This window comes from Gossypium hirsutum, chromosome D13 (assembly GCF_007990345.1).
Source record: "Gossypium hirsutum isolate 1008001.06 chromosome D13, Gossypium_hirsutum_v2.1, whole genome shotgun sequence".
Classification (NCBI taxonomy): domain Eukaryota; kingdom Viridiplantae; phylum Streptophyta; class Magnoliopsida; order Malvales; family Malvaceae; genus Gossypium; species Gossypium hirsutum.
The window spans coordinates 52,053,220-52,076,860 of NC_053449.1; the positions used below are offsets into that span (position 1 = coordinate 52,053,220).

General features: G+C 31.5%; 3 protein-coding genes and 1 long non-coding RNA gene across 9 annotated transcripts; 3 read left to right on the forward strand and 1 right to left on the reverse strand.

Annotated features, from left to right (window-relative positions):
* Window positions 1–285: 285 nt before the first annotated feature.
* Window positions 286–4,400, forward strand: LOC107920118 (putative RNA-binding protein YlmH). The gene is made up of 10 exons (XM_016849652.2): window positions 286–590; window positions 1,678–1,781; window positions 1,982–2,113; window positions 2,196–2,269; window positions 2,367–2,472; window positions 2,645–2,713; window positions 3,059–3,123; window positions 3,217–3,315; window positions 3,635–3,734; window positions 3,972–4,400. Exons 1-10 carry the CDS (start codon window positions 443–445, stop codon window positions 4,032–4,034), a joined length of 960 nt encoding a protein of 319 aa, XP_016705141.2. The 5' UTR covers window positions 286–442; the 3' UTR covers window positions 4,035–4,400.
* Window positions 4,401–4,733: 333 nt separating this feature from the next.
* LOC107920116 (probable bifunctional methylthioribulose-1-phosphate dehydratase/enolase-phosphatase E1) lies at window positions 4,734–9,341 on the reverse strand. Of its 3 annotated transcripts, XM_016849649.2 has the most exons (11): window positions 9,140–9,341; window positions 8,880–9,030; window positions 8,259–8,378; window positions 7,705–7,794; window positions 7,374–7,562; window positions 7,027–7,182; window positions 6,067–6,216; window positions 5,889–5,990; window positions 5,405–5,514; window positions 5,199–5,317; window positions 4,734–4,987 (listed from the first exon to the last, which is right to left on the reverse strand). In XM_016849649.2, exons 2-11 carry the CDS (start codon window positions 8,982–8,984, stop codon window positions 4,896–4,898), a joined length of 1,233 nt encoding a protein of 410 aa, XP_016705138.2. In that variant the 5' UTR covers window positions 8,985–9,030; window positions 9,140–9,341; the 3' UTR covers window positions 4,734–4,895. The 3 variants fall into 3 exon arrangements, with proteins under 3 accessions (XP_016705138.2, XP_016705139.2, XP_016705140.2); XM_016849650.2 differs by lacking the exons at window positions 8,880–9,030; window positions 9,140–9,341 and adding an exon at window positions 8,486–8,621; XM_016849651.2 differs by lacking the exons at window positions 8,880–9,030; window positions 9,140–9,341 and having other exon boundaries at window positions 7,374–7,581.
* A 22-nt stretch (window positions 9,342–9,363) lies between these two features.
* Window positions 9,364–11,589, forward strand: LOC107920119 (uncharacterized). Of its 4 annotated transcripts, none has more exons than XR_005923009.1 (4): window positions 9,368–9,775; window positions 10,078–10,667; window positions 10,753–10,801; window positions 11,230–11,589. It is a non-coding gene; the product is annotated as an uncharacterized lncRNA (long non-coding RNA). The 4 variants fall into 4 exon arrangements; XR_001690533.2 differs by lacking the exon at window positions 10,753–10,801 and having other exon boundaries at window positions 10,078–10,291; window positions 10,376–10,667; XR_005923008.1 differs by having other exon boundaries at window positions 9,364–9,775; window positions 10,078–10,801.
* A 4,486-nt stretch (window positions 11,590–16,075) lies between these two features.
* On the forward strand, window positions 16,076–19,421 carry LOC107920764 (uncharacterized). Its single transcript, XM_016850611.2, has 4 exons — window positions 16,076–16,499; window positions 16,865–17,260; window positions 18,583–18,997; window positions 19,096–19,421. The coding sequence occupies exons 1-4, from the start codon at window positions 16,247–16,249 to the stop codon at window positions 19,292–19,294; spliced, it is 1,263 nt and encodes a 420-aa protein (XP_016706100.1). The 5' UTR covers window positions 16,076–16,246; the 3' UTR covers window positions 19,295–19,421.
* The last annotated feature ends 4,220 nt before the right edge of the window (window positions 19,422–23,641 follow it).

Sequence of the window (23,641 nt, forward strand, 5' to 3'; positions counted from 1 at the left end):
ATGCAAATACCAATGAAAATTATGATACTAAAAACGAGTATATGGAGTAAATTTGTTGGGCTGAGGTTAACTTCATATCTTTTATTTATTTATTTAAATATTTCCATTTTTATTTATTAATGAAATAATTTTTACCTTCAAAAATATTTATATTTAAATTTTAAAAAAACATAGATTTTGATTATAATATATTTTATAATTATTTAATAATAATATTTAAAGATCTTGGGGTAAAAAAAAAGATTTTATGTAAATATTAAAAGGTTGCAAAAATGGGAAAATGTTGCTAGTATAGAAACGGATTAGAAATACATGTTATAAGTTAATGATTTAGTTTATAGATTAATATTATTACTTTGATTTTTGCTAAAAGAAAGTTAAATAGTGCATTATTTAGCGTTTAGGATAGGGTACTAGTTTTGTTAACGCAATAAAAACGACCATGGCTGCCGCAAGCGTCACCTCACCATGGTTGCTCCGAAAGGCATTTCAAGCTTTGGCTTTCTCTCAACCTCTTCACACCAACAAACACCTTTCTTTCTATGGAAATCTTTGCTCTTTTCCATTTCAATATCCGCTGAGAAGTTCAGGTTTTTTATTTTGTTATGAATTTTTTCTTCTTCTTTATCTATATATATATATATTTGTGATAGTTGTATAAATAGAGATACCCATTGAGCTAAAGTAGAAGATTTTCTGTTTGTTTTGAAGTAATCTTGTGTAATTAGAGATACCCTTTATGCTAAAGTTAAAGAATTTGCAAATATGTTTTGTTAGTTTTGAGGTATAGAGATGCCCATTTAGCCAGAGAAACAAATATTTACATTTACCCTTCTTAACATTCTTGGTTAATTTTGAAGTAATATTGTGTAATTATAGACAAACATTGAGCTAAAAGGGAGGAATTTGAGCAATTTTCTTTGTTAGTTTTGTTGTAATCGTGGATTAATTTGAGACACCCATTAAGCTGAATTAGGAGAATCTAGTAAGCGCATCTGAAAAAAAAAAGTATTGGAGGAACTAAAATGCTTGAGATTATAACAATGTTGTCACTCAAATGAACTTGTAAGTCAGTTGTATTACTCTTATCAGGAAAAAAAAAGAGATGCTTCTTTTTACTAAAAGTTTTGTTTAGATTTCGGATGGTTTTATGTCATGGATTCCATCTAGGGATGAAGCATGCACTGCAACTCGTATCATTATGTGGACGTTTTACCTCCGAGTGAAATATGCCAATTATTTCAAATGCATTTTGTTAAGGAAGAATGAATGCTTGTTAACCTCAGCTCGATATCAAAATATATTGCCATCCTTAATGAATGCACACCTAGGGCATTGACCACAATTCCAATTCAACTTTTTATTATTCCTAGAACTAGAGTTTATACACAAGAGAACTTATAGTAGTAGTTGTTTCTTAGAATTATCAATTTATCACAAAGTTATTGCACATTAAACATATGCAATAGCCACCATTACCATGGCTGCTGAACCTGTAATTTAGCATTGTTAGTAAGCTGTAGGATTAACTTCTGCAAAGTCCAGCTTCTTCAACTTTTTCAGTTGTTTTTTTTTGCCATATGTACATGTTTCAGCAAATGGGACGTATGCATATACGACAGTGCTGATTTTCTAGTCAAGTAACATCCTATTTAAAATTTTGAAATGCACACATAGGGTTATGTCACATTGCCCAAGTTATAAAGGGGGATAACGATGTTTTACTTAAAGGAGTAGGAGATAAGAGTGCTATCGAAGAAGTGAAACATATACTTGATACGGTATTCTCATTGCCCTTTTTCCATATCTTCCTTTAGTAGCCTATTGTTTCTTTGGTTTGGTCCTTGCCTTTTGTACCTAGTCAAATTCATCTGATTCTCTAATTAATTTTGTTTCTTTGCTATAGATAACTGGTAGAAAAGTTCCTAGCTCTGTCTGTTTAACTTCTCTTCTATTTGGAATTTATTTTATGCGCTTTTAGGCTAGACGTGCAGCAACCAGAAGAGAGGTATTCCATACAGATTTTCTAACCCCACCAGTATTAAAGGAGTCCATGATTGTTCTGCAAAAACTGGCTGATGTTAAGGCAGTTGCACAGGGGGGGTATCCTCAGGTAGAACCAAATGGATTCAGTTTACTTCTCCTTCATTGATTTCTTTGGTTATACAAGTTGATGAATCTCCGTGATCCTTTAGGCTGAGCGTTGCCGTCTTTCTATTGGACATTCAGAAGTATTGACCAATGATCCTAATGTAGTTGCAGCAATAAAGTAAGTAATATCCTTCATTGTCAAGAGCTGGTAACGATTAGTGCTAGAATCAAATACAATTAAATACAATATGCATATTTGGTTTTTTCTTTGTCAGTATCTCGGGAAACTTCAGCTTTCAACCTTGTTCTCATGGTGACTTCCTTGGTGCAATTCTTGGTAAAGGTATTGCTAGAGAGAAGCTTGGGGATATTATCTTGCAGGTATTCAGATGGTCAATTGCAGATTAGGCAATTTAGAACTTGGGTTTACTTTAAAAGCCCCGGTTTAATTTCTTTCATTAAGATAATTTATACCTGCCTCCTAAACCAGCAAAGAAGTTTTCTCTGCATCTAATATATTACCAGGCTGTAACCTATGTTGACTGTTAACTAGGGAGAAAAGGGAGCTCATGTCCTGATTGTTCCTGAACTCGTTGACTTTCTTATGTCGACACTGGACAAGGTGAACTTTTTTCCCCTTGGATACGCTTAATGACTGCAATAATTTTAAATTTAAATCTTTTTCCACTTTTTCGGGTAACAGTAACAGCATTATTTCTGGCTGTCTATTATCACAGTAACCTTGCAGTGAAATTTTTATTCTTGCACACTGTTAGTATCACATTAAAATCAATATATTGTCTGTCATGTTTGTTTGTTTTTAGTGGTAAATAACACTCATATTCTTGTAATGTCTGTAACGGTTAGGGAGTCTCCAAAGGCATGAGCTAATCTTGCCGTATTGCAGTAAAAAGAATTGTGGGTGAAATCCTCTCCAACTCTTTTTGTTATGTGTTTCCTTTTGCAGGTTGCTAATGTATCAGTATCATGTACACAGATACCTCTGCTTGCACTTGAATATGAGCCACCAAGGTGCAATCACTCATGATGCTCATCAGTTTTTATCTCAATCTTATGGTACCTATTGCTGTGATATCCATCAATGACTTCATGTTGGCTTTGCAGGACGCAGTCATTCAAAACCGTAGAAGCATCGCTTCGTGTTGATGCTCTTGCTAGTGCAGGATTTAAGATTTCTAGATCTAAACTAGTTAATTTGATAAGGTATATTCTCGGGTTGATGCTCTAGCTTAATCTCTTCTTGACTTTGGGCCTATGTTACTCTGACTCTTGATTTCTTGAGTGCCTGTGCATGACACCCATGTCTGAAGAATATTCTGATATGAGCATGATGATATGACTCTCAAAGAACACTTTCAATAAAGGAAAGAACTTGGAAAAGAGAACTGAACATACCCATGTTCAACATATACCCACATCTCAGAATCACATTTGAGTCCGAGTAACATAGCTTTTAGTTGCAAAATGCATGAAAGATTGAGCTGATGGACGTTTGTTTTTCTATTTTGTTTTGGTCTTATAGCAACGGAGATGTACGCGTAAATTGGACAACTGTCACAAAAAATGGAACAACTCTCAAGACCGGTGACATTGTCTCTGTTAGTGGGAAAGGAAGACTAAAGGTGAGTGAGTGTTCGGTTTGAGAAATCTTTGCCGTCTAGTAATATGTTTAGCATATATTACTTTGACATTTCATTTCCCTCGAGTGCTTGAATCCGACTCCAACGCATAGATGTAGGGTACAATCCTCCAAATACATGAAAAAAACATAATAATAATAAAAAAGCATCTGATATTACTTGGGAGTCCGAGTAAGGTAGGTTTAGCAAACTGATACATTGCAGTTTGGTTTTGTACAGATTGGAGAAATTAACAGTACAAAGAAGGGAAAGTTTTCTGTGGAACTCATTCGGTATTTGTAGGGTTTTAGAAGACAAGCAATTGAGTAAAAGGATGATTTGGAGTTTAGGCAATTGAGGATACACATTGTGATGCTTCTAACTAAACAAGGGATTCTCAAATATCAGAAGCCATAGAAAAGAAAAAAAGGAATTGCATTACAAGGAGTCTGGCTCATGTATCAAAGCTGTGAATTCCAAGACAAATGCCAGCTTCTTGCATGGCATCTGAGGGTCATAGGAAAACTCAACACTTGAGTGCATTAGAGGCATCCAGAATATTCATATAATTTCTTTTAATAATCAATCATTTTTGTTTTATGTATTTAGTATTAATTGTATTGTTAAACTATTGGAATTTGAATAATATATGATGATTCAAAAAAACAATATTTTATTAATAAATATTGAAAATAATTAAAATTTCAATATCTATTACTAGAAAATAACCAAATAGTAAAAAATACTTTTATTGACTTATCTAAATATTAGAAAATATCTTTCTTTTTTTTGGGGGGGGGGGAGGATGTTTATAGTTTTTAGAAATTATACGAAAAATAATTTGTGAGATTTATTGTAGTGATCTTTTACTATCTTTGTTTTAGTGATCTGAAAGGAAATGAATTGATTTATGGCAGTGATCTTTTATAATTATTACATTTTCACAAAATAATTTATATAAAAATGGAAAAAAAAAGAAAAAGAAAAAGAAAGGAACTTGGATGAATTTAACCGATCCAAACATGTAAAAAAAGACTTTGTATCCAACATTCACAGGTGACAATCAATACAGGGTTGCTACAAAATCATGATTTATTGCATCCAAAAGTTACTTATTATAAGTGCATGGAAGGCCGATATTATTACAGAAATGCCAAACTTCTATCAGATCTCCAGGAAAGAGTTGATAGTCTTGAATCCATGGTTCTCTGGAAGAGGACCGTTTCCCGGCCTGATGGAGATTACAACCTCCAAACCTACCAAATGGATAACATGAAAAACAGTAATTGATAAACAAAGGGTATGCAAGGATGTGCAGACTAAAATTTAGAATTGTTCTTATACTAATTCGTAACGGTTTAAGGTGTCGGGTTGTGATTCTGAAAGCAAAATAAGTCTAAAACACGAGCCAGAATCAACAGGATTAGAATACGGACACCGGCAAAGAAGAAAAGATCAGTACACTACCTGCAGCTTTTGCAGCCGTGGCTTCTTGATAGACATCGGTCACAAATAGCATATCGGATGGCTTATCAACTCCCAATGACTCAGTGATTTCGACATAACTTCGTGTTTCTCTTTTATATCTGCAAGCAAGGCAAGGTGAAATGGAGTGTCACTTTGAGTTAAAATTTTGTGATAAGCATAAAGCAAAACAAAGTAAAAAGACTTACCCTACTGCGGTGTCGAAAAATCCAGATAAATACTTCCTCAAATCACCGTAGTTTGTATTTCCGAATATAAGCCTCTGAGCCAATCTGCTACCACTAGAATATATGTATACCTGTGATGAAAGAGGAAGCAAAGATAAGCATTGAAAATTGAACTTTCTATAAGTAACCGAGAACTTAGCTGCGTAAGATCCTGTCCATAAACCAATCTCAATGATAATGTTTCAGTTTTACCTCATGGATATACATGACTTCTAGTAAAAAAGAGAAAATGGCAGCTGTATGCCAAGGGATGATACAGCTTCATGACAACACGATAGGACATGAACATACATTAACTTGAGCTTAGATCTAGACTAGGTCCAAGTGGACACCTATGCGGGAGCAAATGCACAGAAACATATTCAAAACGTAGACCAAATACCGTATCCAGAACTACATTCAAAAAATGAAATTGTAAAGGAGTAAAGGAAATTCGTAATAATACCTTTATACCCAGTGCATGCCACTTTTCGAGAGCTTCTGGTACATCATCAAAAACTACTCCTTCAAGCTCGTTATTCTCAAATCCAGTACGCCATATATGACCCTATTTAACTTCATATTAGTCCTTTCTCGAAGGTAAGCTCCAAAAATGTATTATCTTTCAATTCATGTTTGCTTACTTGCAATTGCTTTAAGGCAGTAATTTTTCGATCAGCTTTTATCATTGCTTCGACATTAGCCACCAAAGAAGCAATCACCTTCTCTTTTCCTGCATCTTCCGAGGGGATAGGTACAGCACCAAGAACACCTTGCTTCAAGTCATCTTCAACCTGTGGAAAACATGTTATAGGCGGATAATTTAGGAGTCAATCAGGACTTCCTTGGTTGCTAATTTGTAAGATACACAATCTCACTGCCTTAAACACAGAAAACGAGCTGAAGAAGTATCCTTAAATTCCTTCAGGTTTTCTAATTCTATAAACATGCCTCAAATGCATGTCAAGCAAACAGATACTCCAGCAAAAAGCCCGGGCCTTCACATATAAATCAACAGTAAAATAACAGATGATTAATGATGATAATAGATGGTAATTTCATATATACTACAAAGGTTCCAAGTATTGTTGAAATTAAAAAGGTTCTGAATTCACAGATAATGATGGTTCAAGAGTAAATGCATTATATCACACAAACTACTCCATTGTATGTTCTTATTTCAGGTATATCACACGAGTTCCAAGCATATGATTTGAGGGAAAGAAAATGAGTGTTGATTGAATTTTGCCTAGGCATCAAGACAAAAGGTTGGCCAATCCTCATACATCCGACCATCAATTTTATCTAGGCATCAGTAGGCAGTTCACTAGTAAGAAGCAATGAATTGTAGTTCACTGCTAGAGCTTAGCCAAGGAAGCAGGCACATAATTACCGGTCAGAAGCATTCTGTGATCCTAGTGAATGGGCCATACAATCTCAATTCTCCGAGAAGTAAAGTTCATACGGTCATTTGTGCCTAACTCTTAAAATTAATTCTTTAATGTATTAAAAGGTAATTGCCTTGAGGAAGCAAAGCAAACAATTTGCATCGGATTTGCAGCAGAAGATGATAAAAGGTCAAAAGATCCAAAGAAAAATCTTACTTGAGAACGTAACAACTTAATATCATCTTGAGTTTCAGCACTATCGTAAGTTGCAGACAAATGCCTCCCAACATTGTCTCGGGCATAGGGAAAGAGAACATCTGTTACAAATGAAATAGGAGTTGTAGTTCCTTCAATGTCAAGCACAATGCAGCGCTGCAACGGTAAAAAAAACAATGTACAGTGAGAGAGTGTTTGATAAATGAAAGTAACAATTTTCTTGTTAAGCAATAAAACAATCAAGAGTCTACAACAATGTTATCCCAACATTAGAGATTTTTGTTAGAAGGAAACACACGTCTAGAAAACCCAGAATTTGTCCGATTTTAGAGAAAATATGTGCTTACTGGATATGGCTGGAGTTTAAAATTCGAATCCACTGTCCCAACCTTCGTAGCCACCCTTTTTATCACGCTATTGATGCTTGAAAATCCTTTAACATTCTGAATGGGGCCATGATCTGGAGTAGACCAGTCTAAGCCTAGATGATGGAGTTTGATAGCAGCAGCATCAAAGAGGTAATGATAACATTCAGCCTGAAATAGTATGTCACTGCTGAAGTAAGAAACACATACGACCAACGCAACATGTAAGAATCTGTCTTACTGGGAAGGAGCATTGGAAAAGCCAAAAGAGAGAAACCAAGATGCATATTCTGAAATTTCAAGTTTCACATACCTGAGTTTTAGCACTGATCCATGAGTCACCCCATACGTATATGCCATGATGGCGAACAAGCACAGCAGTTGTCTTAGGATACACTTCAATCTGAAAACCAATAAAGTGAACTTCAATATAGTGAAGACAACATTGTAATTGGACAAAGTCAAGCATAACGAATGATTTAGCATATGCAAGATGAATTTCTAGTGAGCTTCAATTCAGAGACTCAAGAAAGGTTGTTGATAACTATGTTGCTCTGACTTGGGGGAAAGTATTGGATATAGGCGTGTGTCCAATACGGGCATGCTCAAATTTTTCAATGTTTTTCTATATATTTGAAGCATAATACACCCATAACGGTGTCTGAATCCATGTTGGACATGGATACTTCAAGAAAATGAAGAATTGAAGTAACAAAGGTGAATCAAGTGCAACCAGGAAATAGACTCATATACTGCTTGTTGATATAGAATACTCATTAATATTTTTCAGCCACATGAAAATCTATGATCATCATGAAAGTCAATCTCATAGTTCCTATTGACGAGATGAACACAAAAGAAACATACAGCTTTGGCAAGGGAATCCGTGATATCATTTTCATAGGCTGTGTTCTCAATTATTGGGATTACAAGTTCGTCATAGTAACCATGCCCCTGAATTCCTTTTATCATTTCCATATGAGTGATCTGCAAATGTCCAAAAGGGAATAAGTAAATCAATCGCTGAAAGAGAAAGAACAAAGAGAAGACACTGGAGAAGGAAATTAAAAGCAAGGGAAAGACAGAAAGCTCACTTTAGCAAAATATTTCGGTCAGGGAAAAAATTACGCGAAACTCTTTTGAAAGTGAATTTATCATAGTTACAAGACATGATTCCATTCCACGACTGTGGATAACCGGTCCACCATCACGCAGATCATATGTCTGAGATACTTACACTATAAGCACTCGTTTTCTCGTAAAAACTTATCAAAGGTCATGCTGAAAAGGAATATTATGTTTAAAAGTAAAGCATATCACAAGAGCATACTATCCTAACAAATGCTATAACATCAAAAATAGGATCATTATCGCCTCAGTAAATTCCAGATTACAATTTCAAAAAAAAAAATACTCGGTAAAATAAACTACTGGTTTGATTAAACAATGCCAAATAATAGTTTTCAGAAAAGCAGATATAATAGTTGCCTTCATGAAAAGAGGAGCACAATTGGAGCACTTGGGAGGCTTATGAGGATATGGCTTTGGCGAAGGTGAAGATATGATAGACCAGTCTCCTGATAATCCATACATGACTAGAAGCGTGTCAAAAAAGGACACTCCCGGACTTTACTTTGGCCTGAATCAGAACGGAAAAAAAAAACCCATATACAAGAATAGAACTTCAGTAAACAGATAAAAAGAACTTTAACATTTAATCGTGATAATTTATGGGATTTTTAACATACCCGTCTTCTTTGGAGTCGATTCGCTTATATGAAGATGATGATGCTGGGGTTTTTTTTTGCAGAGAACGAAATACAGAGGCAAAGGTAAGGTAAGGACGGTAAATGAGAAGGGAAAAAAGGGATAAATGGGGAAGAAAATAAAGGGAATATGAGTGTCTGCCTAAGAACGAAAAAAAAAAAAGTTAATGTATTATATAGTTATAAATTTACTAGATGTTTGGTTGGGTGTAATGGGTTTGCCATTACAGTCCTATTCCGTGGGCCCCACCTATTCCGTCGTTTGGTTGGGTGTAATGTCCTCAAACAGAAGCTGCCAGCAAATCTTTTGTTGCTGAAGGTAACTGCAAAAAAAAACTAGAGGACCGGCCACACCATCAACAGACTGCAAAAAAAAAGTGAGTTTTTCTCAGATCTGATTCCATAACTTTTTCCTTCCTTTCAGCCGCCACAACTGCTTCTTCTTCATCACTCATCAGCAGACTACTTCTTCTTCTTCATCCGCTCGCCGGCCGCCAGTCATCCGTGTCCATTTTCGGACAACGATGTCTTGACAGTTCGTATTCCGTAGGACACCAGTACGAGAGGGAAGATCCGTGTCGGTGCTTCTCCATTGCCTGACATCCTTATACAAGAAAGGTTTTTTATTTGCTAACATTTTACATCTCATTCTGTTCTCTGAAAAAAATTTGAATTTTGATTCATTCCCATGTGACTCATCCCTTGAAGCAATATAAACTACAAACTGTGTGGCTTTATATTCAATCTCAACCTTAGCTAGGTTTACCTTCTTGTTGTGGTTCAAACAAGGGAGCAACTATATATGAAAAATCAAGTTTTATCTTTTTACAGAGGTTCACCATCGTTTTCACTAAAACTAACGACATTCTTCTGGTTTTTTTAGTTTGTTAGTAATATTGTTTTACCATTTTTATTTTCAGCTTGACATAACTGCAATCATAGCCGAGATTTACATTTTAAGCTTCAGTGGCGATTTCATCTCTCCCTTGTATTCAACCTGTAAGAGTTCCTTTCAAAGCTTGTAGCTTCTTTCCTGCTGGTGTTTGTGGTGGATTCAACAATAAGAAAAGGATAAATGCTGTTGTTTTTTCTTCGTTGAGGAAAATTTCCAACGATATCAGCATTGAATCCGAGGTGCTTTTTTCTTTAATGTGCATTTGCTTGATGAAGCAGCCAACTGTTTTTAGTAATTATCTGCTTGTCTTTTACTCCATCAAGGCATTGGCTGATTAAATAGTTTGCAAGCATGGATTTTATATGGCTTTACCCCTTATCCTTGAAGAAGAAGTGTTAAAATACTATCTAATAAAGTATATCTTTCCCAAATGAAGACATAAGGACAAGCTAGATTTATTAGCTATTAACGAATGGAGATGTCAGATAGAAGAAAAGGATTATCGAACTTCGAATTTGTTTAAGCAGTCTTGCACTAATAACTTGCTTTGCCTTAGCCATGAATCCAGGCTTCTTTGCCCCACCTCATGCCCATTTGATGCTGATATTATTACTGGTAAGTTAGCCCGGCATTTCCTGAAACAGCTAATAATGTTATTAGTATTCCTCTAACCCTATTTTCATCTATGTGTTTTGACTAGTGCTTAAGAATTAACTGGACTATGGGAGGTCCCAATCTTATCCATTATGGTATGAACTGTTGCACATCTGGAAAATAAAATATAGGATTAATGGTAACCATCTCTGAAAGGAGTCAAATGTTGCCTGGTACTATGAGTTGAGGTACTAAGCCATTGAGGGCTTAGTGGTGATTGGCAAAACCCCTTTGCTTTCGAACCCCTTGTCCTCTGTCTCTATGGTTTTCTGATTTCAGTTCTTTATTCTTAAAAATCAGATCTCTAATTTGTTTAAATTATATTGATTGTGGAAATTTATTTTATTACTAGTGAAAATACAATATGGTAGTTCTTTGCACTATGTAGACGCATGGTTATAGTGAAGTTGTTATTCTTGTATGGTATCTCATTGATTTTGTATATATATTCTCTTAGACTTCTATATATTTTGAAAAACCGCACATCTATAAGGACCTAAATATCTAAAATTTTTAATTTTAGGTTGATACATTGTTGGACAATATCAAATGGGATGACAAAGTCAAAATGTTGACACTGGAGCCATATTAATGCAAGGCTTTGTCAACAGGGATGCACTAACTACAACTATCACTTTTAGGAAGGCAACGTTCTTCAATCGATCACAGGCAACATTGTGGACAAAAGGAGAAACTTCCAACAATTTCATCAACATTTATGACAAAAGGAGAAACAAGTTATGCGTGCAATTTAGTTGGAGAGGTTTTTTGTTAGGTCATGTAAAACTTTTGTTGGTTAAACTATTAGAAATTCAAGAGCAAATTGGGTCCTCTAATATAAAAATGAGGAATTTAGTCCTTATATAATTCGTTTTGAAGCAAACAAGTAACTTTTGAATAGTTTTAATATTTTTTTATATAAATGCTCGTGGAAAAAATTGAAAATAAACATGTCTAAAAGTTTAATCATAAAAAATCTATCTTTCTACAGAAAATACAAAAAAAAAAGAAGTTAACATAAAAGAAGAAAACAACATTGAAGATCAAAATTGCTGCAATTCAAAACTAGAAACAAAAATGAAATTGAGAAAATAAAATTTACGTTCTAAATTTTAGAATTCGAAATTGTTGATGCACAACAATAGAATCCTAATTTGTCAATGGACAGAAAATCACTGATGAGATGAGTTGAAAGGTGTTTTACGGTCGGAAATGGAGTACATAATTGGGAATATGAAGAAAAACCCTAATTCATTACGTTGTTAAGCAAATTGAACTTGGGTTGTTGGTGGTAAAGTAACAATCATAAAATCATTATTCAAAGTCAAGTTTAAATATTTTAATATTTGATAGAAGAAATTGATGAAGTTAGTTGATACAATCATAAGAATATTTAGGGTTTTTTACAAAAATATTATTAAAAAATAAAAAATAACTAAAATGTTATAACTTTTTTTTATTTACCAAAATATAGTTTTTTTATTTACTAAAATATATAAAAAAAACAAAAAAACAAAAAAAAACCTGACACCAGCCTGATCAGGCCAATTAAATTGGTGGCACCAAAGGTGCCAAATAAATTGGTGGCACCAATGGTGCCAAAGTCATTGGCGGCACCATGGTGCCAAAGGAAAAAAAAGTGTGTAATTACTTTCTAAGTCCTCCTTATTTATTATTTTCTTTTTATTTCCCTTTAACTTATTTTTTTATTTAATAACTCTTTTTTAATTTAATAAACTATTCTCATTTAATAACTCTATTTTAATATAATAAAATATTAAGTACTTAATATTTTATTAAATTAAAATAGAGTTATTAAATGAGAGAATTCTAATTAAGTGACCATCTGCAGTTTCAAAGACCTAACATGCAAATTTACCATTTTGAAATTTACCATTTTGAATTTTGAAAGTGAATTGCTGCGCACTAAAATTGAAATGTGGCTAATTGCCTTCTAAGCCCTCCTTATTTATTATTTTCTTTTTATTCCCCTTCAACTCAATTTTTTATTTAATAACCCTATTTTAATTTAAAAAATTAAGTATTACTTAATATTTTATTAAATTAAAATAGAGTTATTAAATGAGAATAGTTTATTAAATTAAAATAGAGTTATTAAATAAAAAATTGAGTTGAAGGGGAATAAAAAGAAAATAATAAATAAGGAGGGCTTAGAAGGTAATTAGTCACATTTCAATTTTAGTGCGCAAGCTGCAGCAATTCACTTTTAAAATTCAAAATGGTAAATTTGCATGTCAAGTCCTTGAAACTGCAGATGGTTACTTAATTAGAATTCTCTCATTTAATAACTCTATTTTAATTTTAAAAAATTAAGTATTACTTAATAGTTTATTAAATTAAAATAGAGTTATTAAATGAGAATAGTTTATTAAATTAAAATAAAGTTATTAAATAAAAAAAATAAGTTAAAGGGGAATAAAAAGAAAATAATAAATAAGGAAGACTTAGAAAACAATTACACACTTTTTTTTTCCTTTGGCACCATGGTGCCAAACATGGTGCCACCAATGACTTTGGCACCATTGGTGCCACCAATTTATTTGGCACCTTTGGTGCCGCCAATTTAATTGGCCTGATCAGGCTGGTGTCAGGTTTTTTTTTTTTGTTTTTTTTGATATATTTTGGTAAATAAAAAATATATATATATTTTGGTAAATAAAAAAAAGTTATAACATTTTAGTTATTTTTTATTTTTTTATAATATTTTTGTAAAAAAACCCGAATATTTAATACTAAGAATTTATTAAATTATATATTTATGTTAAATTATATTTAATAATAATTATTTCAAATTATATTTTATAGTATTATATATTATGATTTTAGTAAATTCATATAAGAATATTTAATACTAAGAATTTTATTAAATTATATATTTTTGTTAAATTATATTTAATAATAATTATTTTAAATTATATTTTATAGTATTATATATTATGATTTTAGTAAATTCATATATTTTATTAAATTATATTTAATAATAATTATGCTAAAATATGATTAAATTATTTATTATTTATATTAATAATCTTATTAAAATTTAATAACAATAACAATAATCACCTACCTAAAAAAAATTCTGCTAAGGGTATTCTAGTCATTTTAGTTTTTTTCCTTATGCTATTACAACATCATTCCATTCAACCAAACACAAGAATACTATTACAGTTCTATTCTATTCCATTCAACCAAACAAAAGGATTACCTATTACACCTCTATTACATTACACCTGTATTCCATTACAGCGAACCAAACGTGCTCTTATAATGGGGTAAGAAAGTAAAAACAAATTATAGTAGTATAAAAATAGTGAAATTAAGTATAATAAAAATATGTGAGACCCATATAAATTAGATTTAAAATATTTTTTAAAATTTTATTTTAATTATAAATTAATAAATGTATGTGTTACCTAAATTCTTATTAAATAAAGTAAGACATTATTTACAAGTTAAGTTAAACAAAATATATTTTTTTCTCGTAGATTTAGTATTTATTAGTATAATATATTTTAACATAAAATATATATAAATAATAAAAATATTTTTTATTGCCGTATCTTACCGTACTCGTGTCCTTATTTTTTAAAAATTACCGTGTCGCCGTATTCGTATCGTGTCATACCCGTATTACGTGTCCGTGTCCATGCTTCATATAGTTCCATTCTCTCCGTTTGAACACACCTATCAAAGTACCAAATCACAAGCCTGTAATTAAGCTATGCTGGAAAAGATCTTCTAGTAATTGGCAAAGGAATAAACAAACATGCAGTGGAAGAAGAACGACAATATATGTAATAAAAGACAAGTTCTATACGCAGCAACTGTCAACTGAACCGAGTATTATAATCCATAACCCTTTCAAAAGAGGACGTAAGAAAACACAACCAGACTCGTATATGGCAGCGTAAAACCAAACAGAAAAATAGCAAGGGCATGCCATACCAATGGAAAAGCAAATTTGGCTTGAAAGGCACATAACATCTAACCGAAAGCCATAAAAAATTTCTCTTTTTAAGTAGATTTACCATTGCCTTGCATTCAAAACATACAAATATATGATCATAAAGCAGCAACACCTAAGATATCAAACACTTATATAAGTATAAGAAAAGACGACTTAGAGCTTCAAAGAAATGCACCATAAGCAAAATGAACAACCAAAAATAAAAATTCCAGCTAGATTAACAATAATCATGTAGATGACATTCTAGATTATGGATTGAGAGTTTACTTATAGCAGTTTATCAGCTCCTTTGGATATATAAAATAATTAGTTATCTAAAAAAAGTTTCAGATTAATACACAAACATCAAATTGAGCCCAAAAGTAAAATAGTGATATGCCAAAAAGGAACCGTAAAATAAATAGTGGAGCAAATACCATCAAAAACACCAAATTAATCACAATATATATGTATATATATAAAACTTTAAGCTTGAATAATAAAGCCCAGGAACCAAAAACAAAACGTAAAAATAAAGAATCCAGCTGAAATAACATCAACCCAAGATCAAAAATAGCCCCAAAAAAAATGACTTGAGAAATAAGTATCAGAAAGGGACATGGGGATAAGTTGCTGAGGCTTAGGGATACAACTATCATGGACTTTCATGGTGATACTGTCACCTGTTCCTGATACCCATCTAAGGTTATAAAACTGTCGGCAAAGCTCTGATATCAAACACCTTGTCTTCATTTACTGCCATCTTCCACAATTTCCCATTTATTTCCACTGGTGTTGGTACAGCCATTGCAAAAAACAAAGGCTCCCCCTTTATATATCGCTAGAGCCAGCCTTTCTTGCTTTCTTTATTATCTTCAATCTTTGTTCAATGTGGGACAAGATAAATTGCTGTTGTACATTTTTTTGTTTTGATTTGGTTGAGATAAGAATGAATGTACTTGGAGTACCTCACCTTGGACTTAGGATTGAAGTTATACTTATTCACAATCTTGTGTTATATCTCTAGTTGCTGCCTTTTAAGCTTTGACTATCACATTTGTCAAAGTTAAGATGTTGCTTTCCATTTTCATTCTTTTTTTTCAAACCTTTTTAACCATAGTTATTAACATATTAACAAAAGAACATTAAATTAATAAAAAAATATTGTTTAATAGAGTTAATATTTTTAAAATTTTTATAAAATTTTTTATTTAAATTTGAAATTAAATTGAAAATAAAAAATTTCAAGATATTTTCATATAATAATTATTAATTTTATTACAAATTTAAACTTTTAAATATATAAAAATATATGTACTTTAACAAATATATATATTAATGAAAAAAAAGAAAAAAACTGGTGTGGAGCTAAACCAATGTAGGCCTGAAATTGGTCCATTATAACAGCCATTACCGAAGGTGGGTTCTGAGCCTACAATAAACCCAAAACCAAGAAACATTTGTCTTTCTCAAATCTAAAACCCTAAATCTTTGCCCCCAAATGAAATCAAAGAAACTCTGAAAACCAAAGAACGGGAAAACACTTGGATACTAACCATTTTGTTTGGAAGCCATGAAAAGGGTTTTGTTCAGAGGCATTTCACTCACTACTCGCAATTTTCTTCACTCTTATACCAAAACCAACCAAAACCCAGTTCACTCGTTCAACCCACTCTCCGCTTCAACTCGGTCTCGACTCAGGTTCTACTCATCCGAATCGGATTCTCCCGTTGAAAAGAAGCCTGACCCTGTTGTAGAATCTGCTTCAGTAGCTGAAGCCCATGTCAAGGATGTAGCTTTGCCCGTTGAGGATGTGAGTAATAAAGGTAAAAATGGGTTAAAAAATATTGGATTTGGGTTTCTTTTTGGCAATTTGTTTATTGTGCTTTTGTTTAGATGATGAGAAAGGAAAGTCTGAACAAGTTTGATTTTTATTTGATTGGTTTGTTATGTTCATGTTAGTCTGGTAAAAAGTCTTAAACTGGGTCTGAGGATTTAATCTGTGCTTCTTCTTTGCTGGAATTTACTTTTTTTTTATTTGGAAATTATTTGTTTGGTTGTTGAGAAAGGAAGGGAAACTAAATCATGATATATGTATATATATATATGTTTTTGTTTGGATAATGAGAAAAGCAAGTGATAGTTTGTTTTTTTGTTATGTTGTTTAACTTTGTTAGTTCTTTGGTGCCAGAGCTGAAAACCCGAATCAAGAAGTACTTTGAAGGGGATGAAGAGGCACTCCCTTCAGTTCTTGAGGCCATTTTGCGGAGAAAGTTGGCTGGGAAGCATGAGGAGACGGATGATGAATTGATGGATGAATTGGAGGTGCAACCACGAGACGATGTGGATGATGAAGAGTTCGAATCAGATTTTGATAATTTGTACTCGACTGATGAAGAGATAGAAAATTTGTATAGTGCCCGGGATATTGTCGTGAAGAGAATGGTCAAGGATGAGTACTTTAACATGGATGATCAGAAGTGGGATGAAATGATTAAGGAAGCTGTTCAGCATGGATATCTTAAAGACACAAAGGAGTGCGAGGAAATTCTAGAGGACATGCTTAGCTGGGACAAACTCCTCCCAGGTTTTTCTTGATTTTAATATCATATATGTTCTTTTCTATGTGAGGCTTTCTGGTTCTATTATACTGGATTGCTTTACTTTCTATCGTGGACCTGTAAATCTCTGCCAATTCTAGCTTATCATCTGCAATACTGATGGATGTTTAGATTATCAATCTATTTTCTTGTGAAATGATCGAATGCAATATTTTCAGGGTGTCTTTGTGTAGTGAAATGAGTGGTAGACTTGGTAAACTTGCATGTGTTACAAAATTGAATCTAGAGATCCACTTCCCAGTCTTGACTTGAGCAACTTACTTCCAATCTTCCTCCAAAGTAGTTTCCTAATCAATTTGGCTTTATGTATGCACTTTCTGAAGAATCTGAACTATTAGCCTATGATGCTCCGACTTTTCATTTTTCTTGAAGTACCTGTGTCCAGCGTATATATAGACATCACTATGGGGATATGACCTGACATTGATCCTTGAAATATATGAAAGAAGTTAGAGAAGATTCAACACACCTGTATGCTGCACTCACACCCTAGTCTGAGTAATATAGCTATTAGCCCCCATTTAGTTTTTGATGAAATAAAGTGTGGATAGAAAACCTGTCAATACTTGCAATGTTTGTCCATAATGTTTGTAAATGAGAAATGACCCTAGTCTACTTCATTTCTCAAAGCCAATTGCTAGCGATTGCATGTAAATGTCACTAGAAGGCAGTTGCTAAGGCTTAAGAATCTGTTTTATGAGTCAGTGTTGGTTGTTTCAAGTTCACTTTAATGTCACTCTGTTTACTGCTTTCTAGTTTAACTTTTGTATGGTAAGTGACTTGTATACTAGTTGTTTCTCTTGAATATGCATGCAGAACTTACATATTAGTAGTTACAAACACAGATTTGCTGCTTGATAACAGATAGATCTTTTTTTTTTCATAGTTTACCATGGTTGCTTTATGCCTATATGATTTGCTTTCGAAAACACAGCTTGTATGATTAAAGGGAAGCAAATTCATAGCTCTAGTATAATATTTGACACTTCTGATAATATTCCAATTATCTTTTCGGCCTCTAGACTCTAGACCTTCATTTGAACTTTACGTATTCTCTTAACTAAGAACTGCATGGAGCTTGTACAATATGACAATAGGTGCAGTTTCACTCAACATGGACTGTGTTAGGGGGGGAAATAATTGGGTGACCATTTGAAGTGGCTTGGATCAAGGGATTACTAGGGTGGTGTTGCAGCTTCATGCTATTCCAACTCTTTAAACTTAGGCTTGTTATAATTCATAATTTTATGTAAATGATAATCGTATAGCATTATGCTGGCATGATCAGATGAGATGAAGAAAAAGGTGGAAGAAAGGTTTAATGAGCTAGGCGATATGTGTGAACGAGGCGAGCTTGAAGTTGAAGAAGCTTATGAGCAATTCAAGGAATTCGAGGATCAGATGGTAATGGAATACGGAAAGATGATGGAAGCTGAGGGCCCACCAAAATTTGATGAGACGGCTGTACCAGACTTAAAAAAGAACTTGGATGATCCACCTGGTGAGGGACCAATCCTTAGGTGGCAAACTCGGGCGGTGTTTGCTCCTGGTGGTGATGCGTGGCATCCCAAAAACAGAAAAGTAAAGATGTCTGTTACAGTGAAGGAGCTCGGGCTTTCAAAGCATCAATTCCGCCGGTTACGAGAGCTTGTTGGAAAGAGATACCATCCAGGCAAAGATGAACTTACAATTACTAGTGAGAGGTAAAGATATTTCTTTTTTGCTTTCCATATGACTCGTGCTAAGCTCCGGGTTCATGAACTTGTGGGTAAATTTATTTGTTTATTCTTCATTTTTAAAGGTTTGAACACCGTGAAGAGAACAGAAAAGATTGTCTCAGAACACTCTTTTCTCTCATTGAGGAAGCCGGAAAAGCTAACAAAATGGTGGAGGAGGCTCGTACTAAATATGTCAAGAACAGGCTTCGAGCCAATCCAGCATTCATGGAGAGATTGCGTGCAAAGACGATGAAATTGCAAGAATCTACTACATTCCCATAAATGAACTCTTTTAAGGAAATTTATTTGTTTCTTTTATTTGCAAATTTTGCTAACCAAATCTACAAAAAGTTAAATTTCTTCAAGGAAAAGAAAAATAAAAAAAATGTAACTCTTTTAGTTCTTTTCATTTGATGGTGGATTTTTATTATTGAATCATTTTTAGTTTTGAGACAACGTCGAAAAGATTGCTCTGAAAGAATTAATTATCATTAACTGTAAAATGTATATGAAAAATTAGACATAAAAATTATGTATATTATATTTTTTTATAATTCAGAATCAAGTTTTATTTTTTATCGTTATCAAGTTTTCGACTTCTTTTTATATTAAAAAAAATTAAAGATTATTGAATCACTATTATTTTTATTTAATAAACTTCATAAAATTTCTTAATATCCTAATTTCCAACATTTAAAATTAATGATTCAAATAGCAAAAACTAAATCTTCATTTTTTTTCTCACCAAAAGAAAAATTTCCATAAGAATTTTGAGGGGAAGGATGATATCAAAGGATTATAACAACATTGGATGATTACAATTATTATTATTATTATTATTATTATTATTTCTATTTCTATTTTAAATTTAGTTATAAAATATATAAATAATGATTTATTTATAATTTTTTTAAGTCAATGTCAAGGTATCTATTATTGGCATTAGTGATTAATCCTTTCACCTTGGGTGCTCACCGAAAAAATAAACGATTAGTTATAAAATATGTTTTTGTTTCTATAAACGGGAATGAAACCACAACCACCTCATTAAAATATCTTTGTTTACCACTTCTTATTTACTTATTTATTTTGGCAATGTATCACTTTTTAGGTTTTCGTTTTCATACATATCAAATTTATGAATCAATAGTGTAAATGTATCACTTTTTAACAAAGGGCCCACACACTTGGCTAAGGGCCAACTAAAGCATTAGGGGCTAGAGAATCTAACTACACACATATTTGCCTCCTGCCTTTTTAACAAAGAGTTTAGGGATATTAACCTAATTTCTAATTGATTATTAGTTTGGATTATGGTATAATTTTATGAGTTGGAGATCAATTGACTTTTAACAAGTAATGGCTCTTTATATGGAAGTTATATTCTTTAAGAATATGGGAAAACACTGGGTTATTGAAATGAAGTGTATTCCATGTGTTTAAACACCATGGAGTCTAAAAACTATTATGAGTTTAGGTTAAGTTTTTGTTTATTGGGTTGTTTATGTCTAGTAAAATTTTTTCAATCTCTAAATATAAATTAGTAGATCGTATCTTACAATTTTTGCTTTCAAATTCATAACACCTTTTTACGTTAATGTTCATTTGTTATAAAAGAAAGAAAGTTATTTGAATCTGTTAAGAACGCTCAAGTTATATCCACATTATGAGATTGAGTTGTAGAAATTGCATACTAATGATGTGCGGTGTGTGGGTTAATTCAATAATTCATTTTTAATTTAATGTTTTAGATTTCTTGTATTAGAGTTATGATTTTAAAATAAGAAGTAATTGTAGTTTACTAGTTTAATAAATATTAATAATGATTCAAATTAATCTCAAAACCTGTACAAATAAAGGTAATTCAATAATAAATGTCTATACAATCTCACTATCTATATGGACCCAAGCTTGCATATTACTATTGAACTTGTAAAAGATAGGAGTCGAAACCTTATTTTTGGTGATTTTAATTGCAATTTACCCACACTTTTGTGGTGTTGGGTATGCTAAGTTTGATATGGGTATTTTAATATTCTTTTTAATGTATTTTAAGTCCATTTGAATGTGTTTTAGATATACCAATTACCAGGGATGAAGTTAGAATTTTTGAAGTCGAAATTAAATTTGAATTAAAATGTAAATTTCTGGTTTTAATAGCTTATATGTTTTTAATTCTTAGAGGACTAAATCAAAATTTTATCATTTTTAAAAGGTTAGAGTACAATTTTATCATGTACTAGGGAATTATTGAAGTGGTGGACTTTGGAATTTATGGATATTGACAAATGTAGTTGAGCTTATTTCTGAAGTTATGAAAAGTTCCAAGTTTACTCTTTCCAAGTCTTACCAGGGTTTGAATACGAGATATATTGGTATCTATTTCTGAGTAAATGTGGGGGGGCAAGAAGAGGCTTGGCGTTGAAGATGATGATTGACAATGAAGTGGGTTGAACCTAAGTAAACCACCTTGACTTGAACTCAACGTTACCTCATCTTTAAAATAATTTTAAAAAATAAACTTATTTTAAATACCTATATAAAAGTTTTTGAACTGATGAGAATATCATTTAAATTAACTTTAAAAATAATTATAATTATAATTTAGAAATATTATTACTTAAAATTTTGTGCTAATTTTAAGATAGATTTATTACTTGTATAGAACTCTAAGCATAAAATATAATAAGATTTGTAATATTTATAATTATTAGTTAAAAATATTTTCTTTATTTATTTTTTTAATTGTGCTTATTAACATAGAATAAAATTATTACTTGAATAAAACTTTAACTATACTAATTATCACTTAATTAATATTAGAGTTATATACCAATTAAAACTTGGTATTCAATAAATAAGCCCTTTCAATCAAGTAGCATCTACGAGGCAATATCGAATCATATTCGAATAACAATGTAATTAGAGAGTAATTGAAGATTATATTAAATTATGATGATGATGTAATATGATATTATTTTTAATTTTTTTCTATTAGTTTATACTATGTGAAACAAATGCTTTTAAAATTGTTTCTTTTTTGTTATTTATCTGTTATTTGTTTGGTGTAGGTGAAAAATATTTTGTGGGTTTGTTTTGAAAAGAAAGTTAAATTGTAGCAATTATTTTTTAATCACTATTATTAAATATGTTTATTAATTTAGTTTAAATATTTTTCATATTTAGCATGAACTATTGTTATAATTACTGCATGTTTTTTTACCTTTTTTTATTTATTTTCAAATTAACATTATAGTTTATTTTCTTATATAATTTTAAATTTTTATATTATTTAAAAATTAAGAGAAATTATCATGATAGATAAAAATAATTAAAAATATTTTATTTAAAACTAATAAAAATTAAACACGTAAATTTACATGCAACGCATCGAACATTAGAAACTAGTATATATAAAGACACGAATTTAAAAAAAAAAAAACTTTTGAACCAACTAGAATACTTTTTATTTTTCATCATATTACTAAGTAATAGTAATTTAATTTATTATTATTTAAAAAGATTAACATAAAATAGAAATTGTGGTAATTAACATTTAAAGATAATTATAATTTAACTTGAATAAAACTCTAAGCTTAAAATAAATAAAAAAATTGATCTATTAATTATCACATAATTAATATTAAAATTATATATCAAATAAAATTTAAATTTAACATTTAGTAGGTAGACTATTCATTCCCCAATATGGAGACTGTAAGCACTAAAGCAATAATTTGGGAAGCAGCAAATATTTAACGTCAATTTAAAAAAAAAGGCTTTAACCTAAATCAATTTAGAAATTAAAATTTGTTATATGCTAATTTTATAATTTGATAAAAAGGACTTTCTAAATAATAGTTTAGCCCTTAATATTTATTTTTTTATCAAATTCGCCCTTAATTTTTTAGTTAAATTTTATCCTCAACCTTTTAAAAAAATTTCAATTTGGCCATCAATCTTTCAAAAAAAATTAAATTGATGTTTTTTTAACAGAAATACTGACTAAAACTTTATATTTTTAAACATGGTAGACCACAGGGGCGAAGCCAGAAAATTTTTTTAGGGGGCCGAAATTAAATTGTATATTTTTACGATAGTAAAAATGTAATTTCACCATTTTAACTTTATAATTTAAAAAGAATTAAATCAAATTTTTATCATTTTTAGGGGGGTCAAAGTGTAATTCTACATTTATTAATTTAAATTTTATAAACTTTAAAGGAGCCTAAATGGAAAATTTTCCATTTTAAGGAGGGTCGGGGCCCTGCTAGCCCCCTTGGCTACACCCTTGGCGGATCACATGACACTTTACATATATTTCATGCTTATTTTTTATTTTTGATTTTTTATTAACTTTTTATATATTTTTTAAATAACTTGTTAACATAACATATAAAATAAATAGTTTTATCCCAGTAAGAAGCACATATGAACTCTCACACGGGTTGTCACACCAACACCGTTAGAAATTAATATTTTAGTCAATATTTTCATTTAAAAAAAAGATTTAACTCTTTTTAAAAAGTTAATGGTCAAATTTAACTAAAAAATTAAAGTAAACATAAACATTAAGAGTTAAAATTAATAGGATAGGAATAAGAAATTGAATGGGGTCCAGGTCATATT

What these genes read in the sequence shown, in the direction of transcription:
- LOC107920764 (XM_016850611.2), top strand. Translation starts at nt 16,247, where the DNA reads ATGAAAAGGGTTTTGTTCAGAGGCATTTCACTCACTACTCGCAATTTT. An exon ending in TGAGGATGTGAGTAATAAAG is followed by an intron (nt 16,500 to 16,864) that starts GTAAAAATGGGT and finishes CTTTGGTGCCAG; the next exon opens with AGCTGAAAACCCGAATCAAG. An exon ending in CTGGGACAAACTCCTCCCAG is followed by an intron (nt 17,261 to 18,582) that starts GTTTTTCTTGAT and finishes TGGCATGATCAG; the next exon opens with ATGAGATGAAGAAAAAGGTG.
- LOC107920116 (XM_016849649.2), bottom strand. Translation starts at nt 8,984, where the DNA reads ATGTATGGATTATCAGGAGACTGGTCTATCATATCTTCACCTTCGCCA. An exon ending in CTGCCTTAAAGCAATTGCAA is followed by an intron (nt 5,991 to 6,066) that starts GTAAGCAAACAT and finishes GAAGTTAAATAG; the next exon opens with GGTCATATATGGCGTACTGG. An exon ending in GGCATGCACTGGGTATAAAG is followed by an intron (nt 5,515 to 5,888) that starts GTATTATTACGA and finishes CTTTCATCACAG; the next exon opens with GTATACATATATTCTAGTGG.
- LOC107920118 (XM_016849652.2), top strand. Translation starts at nt 443, where the DNA reads ATGGCTGCCGCAAGCGTCACCTCACCATGGTTGCTCCGAAAGGCATTT. An exon ending in CACAGGGGGGGTATCCTCAG is followed by an intron (nt 2,114 to 2,195) that starts GTAGAACCAAAT and finishes GTGATCCTTTAG; the next exon opens with GCTGAGCGTTGCCGTCTTTC. An exon ending in GTGGGAAAGGAAGACTAAAG is followed by an intron (nt 3,735 to 3,971) that starts GTGAGTGAGTGT and finishes GGTTTTGTACAG; the next exon opens with ATTGGAGAAATTAACAGTAC.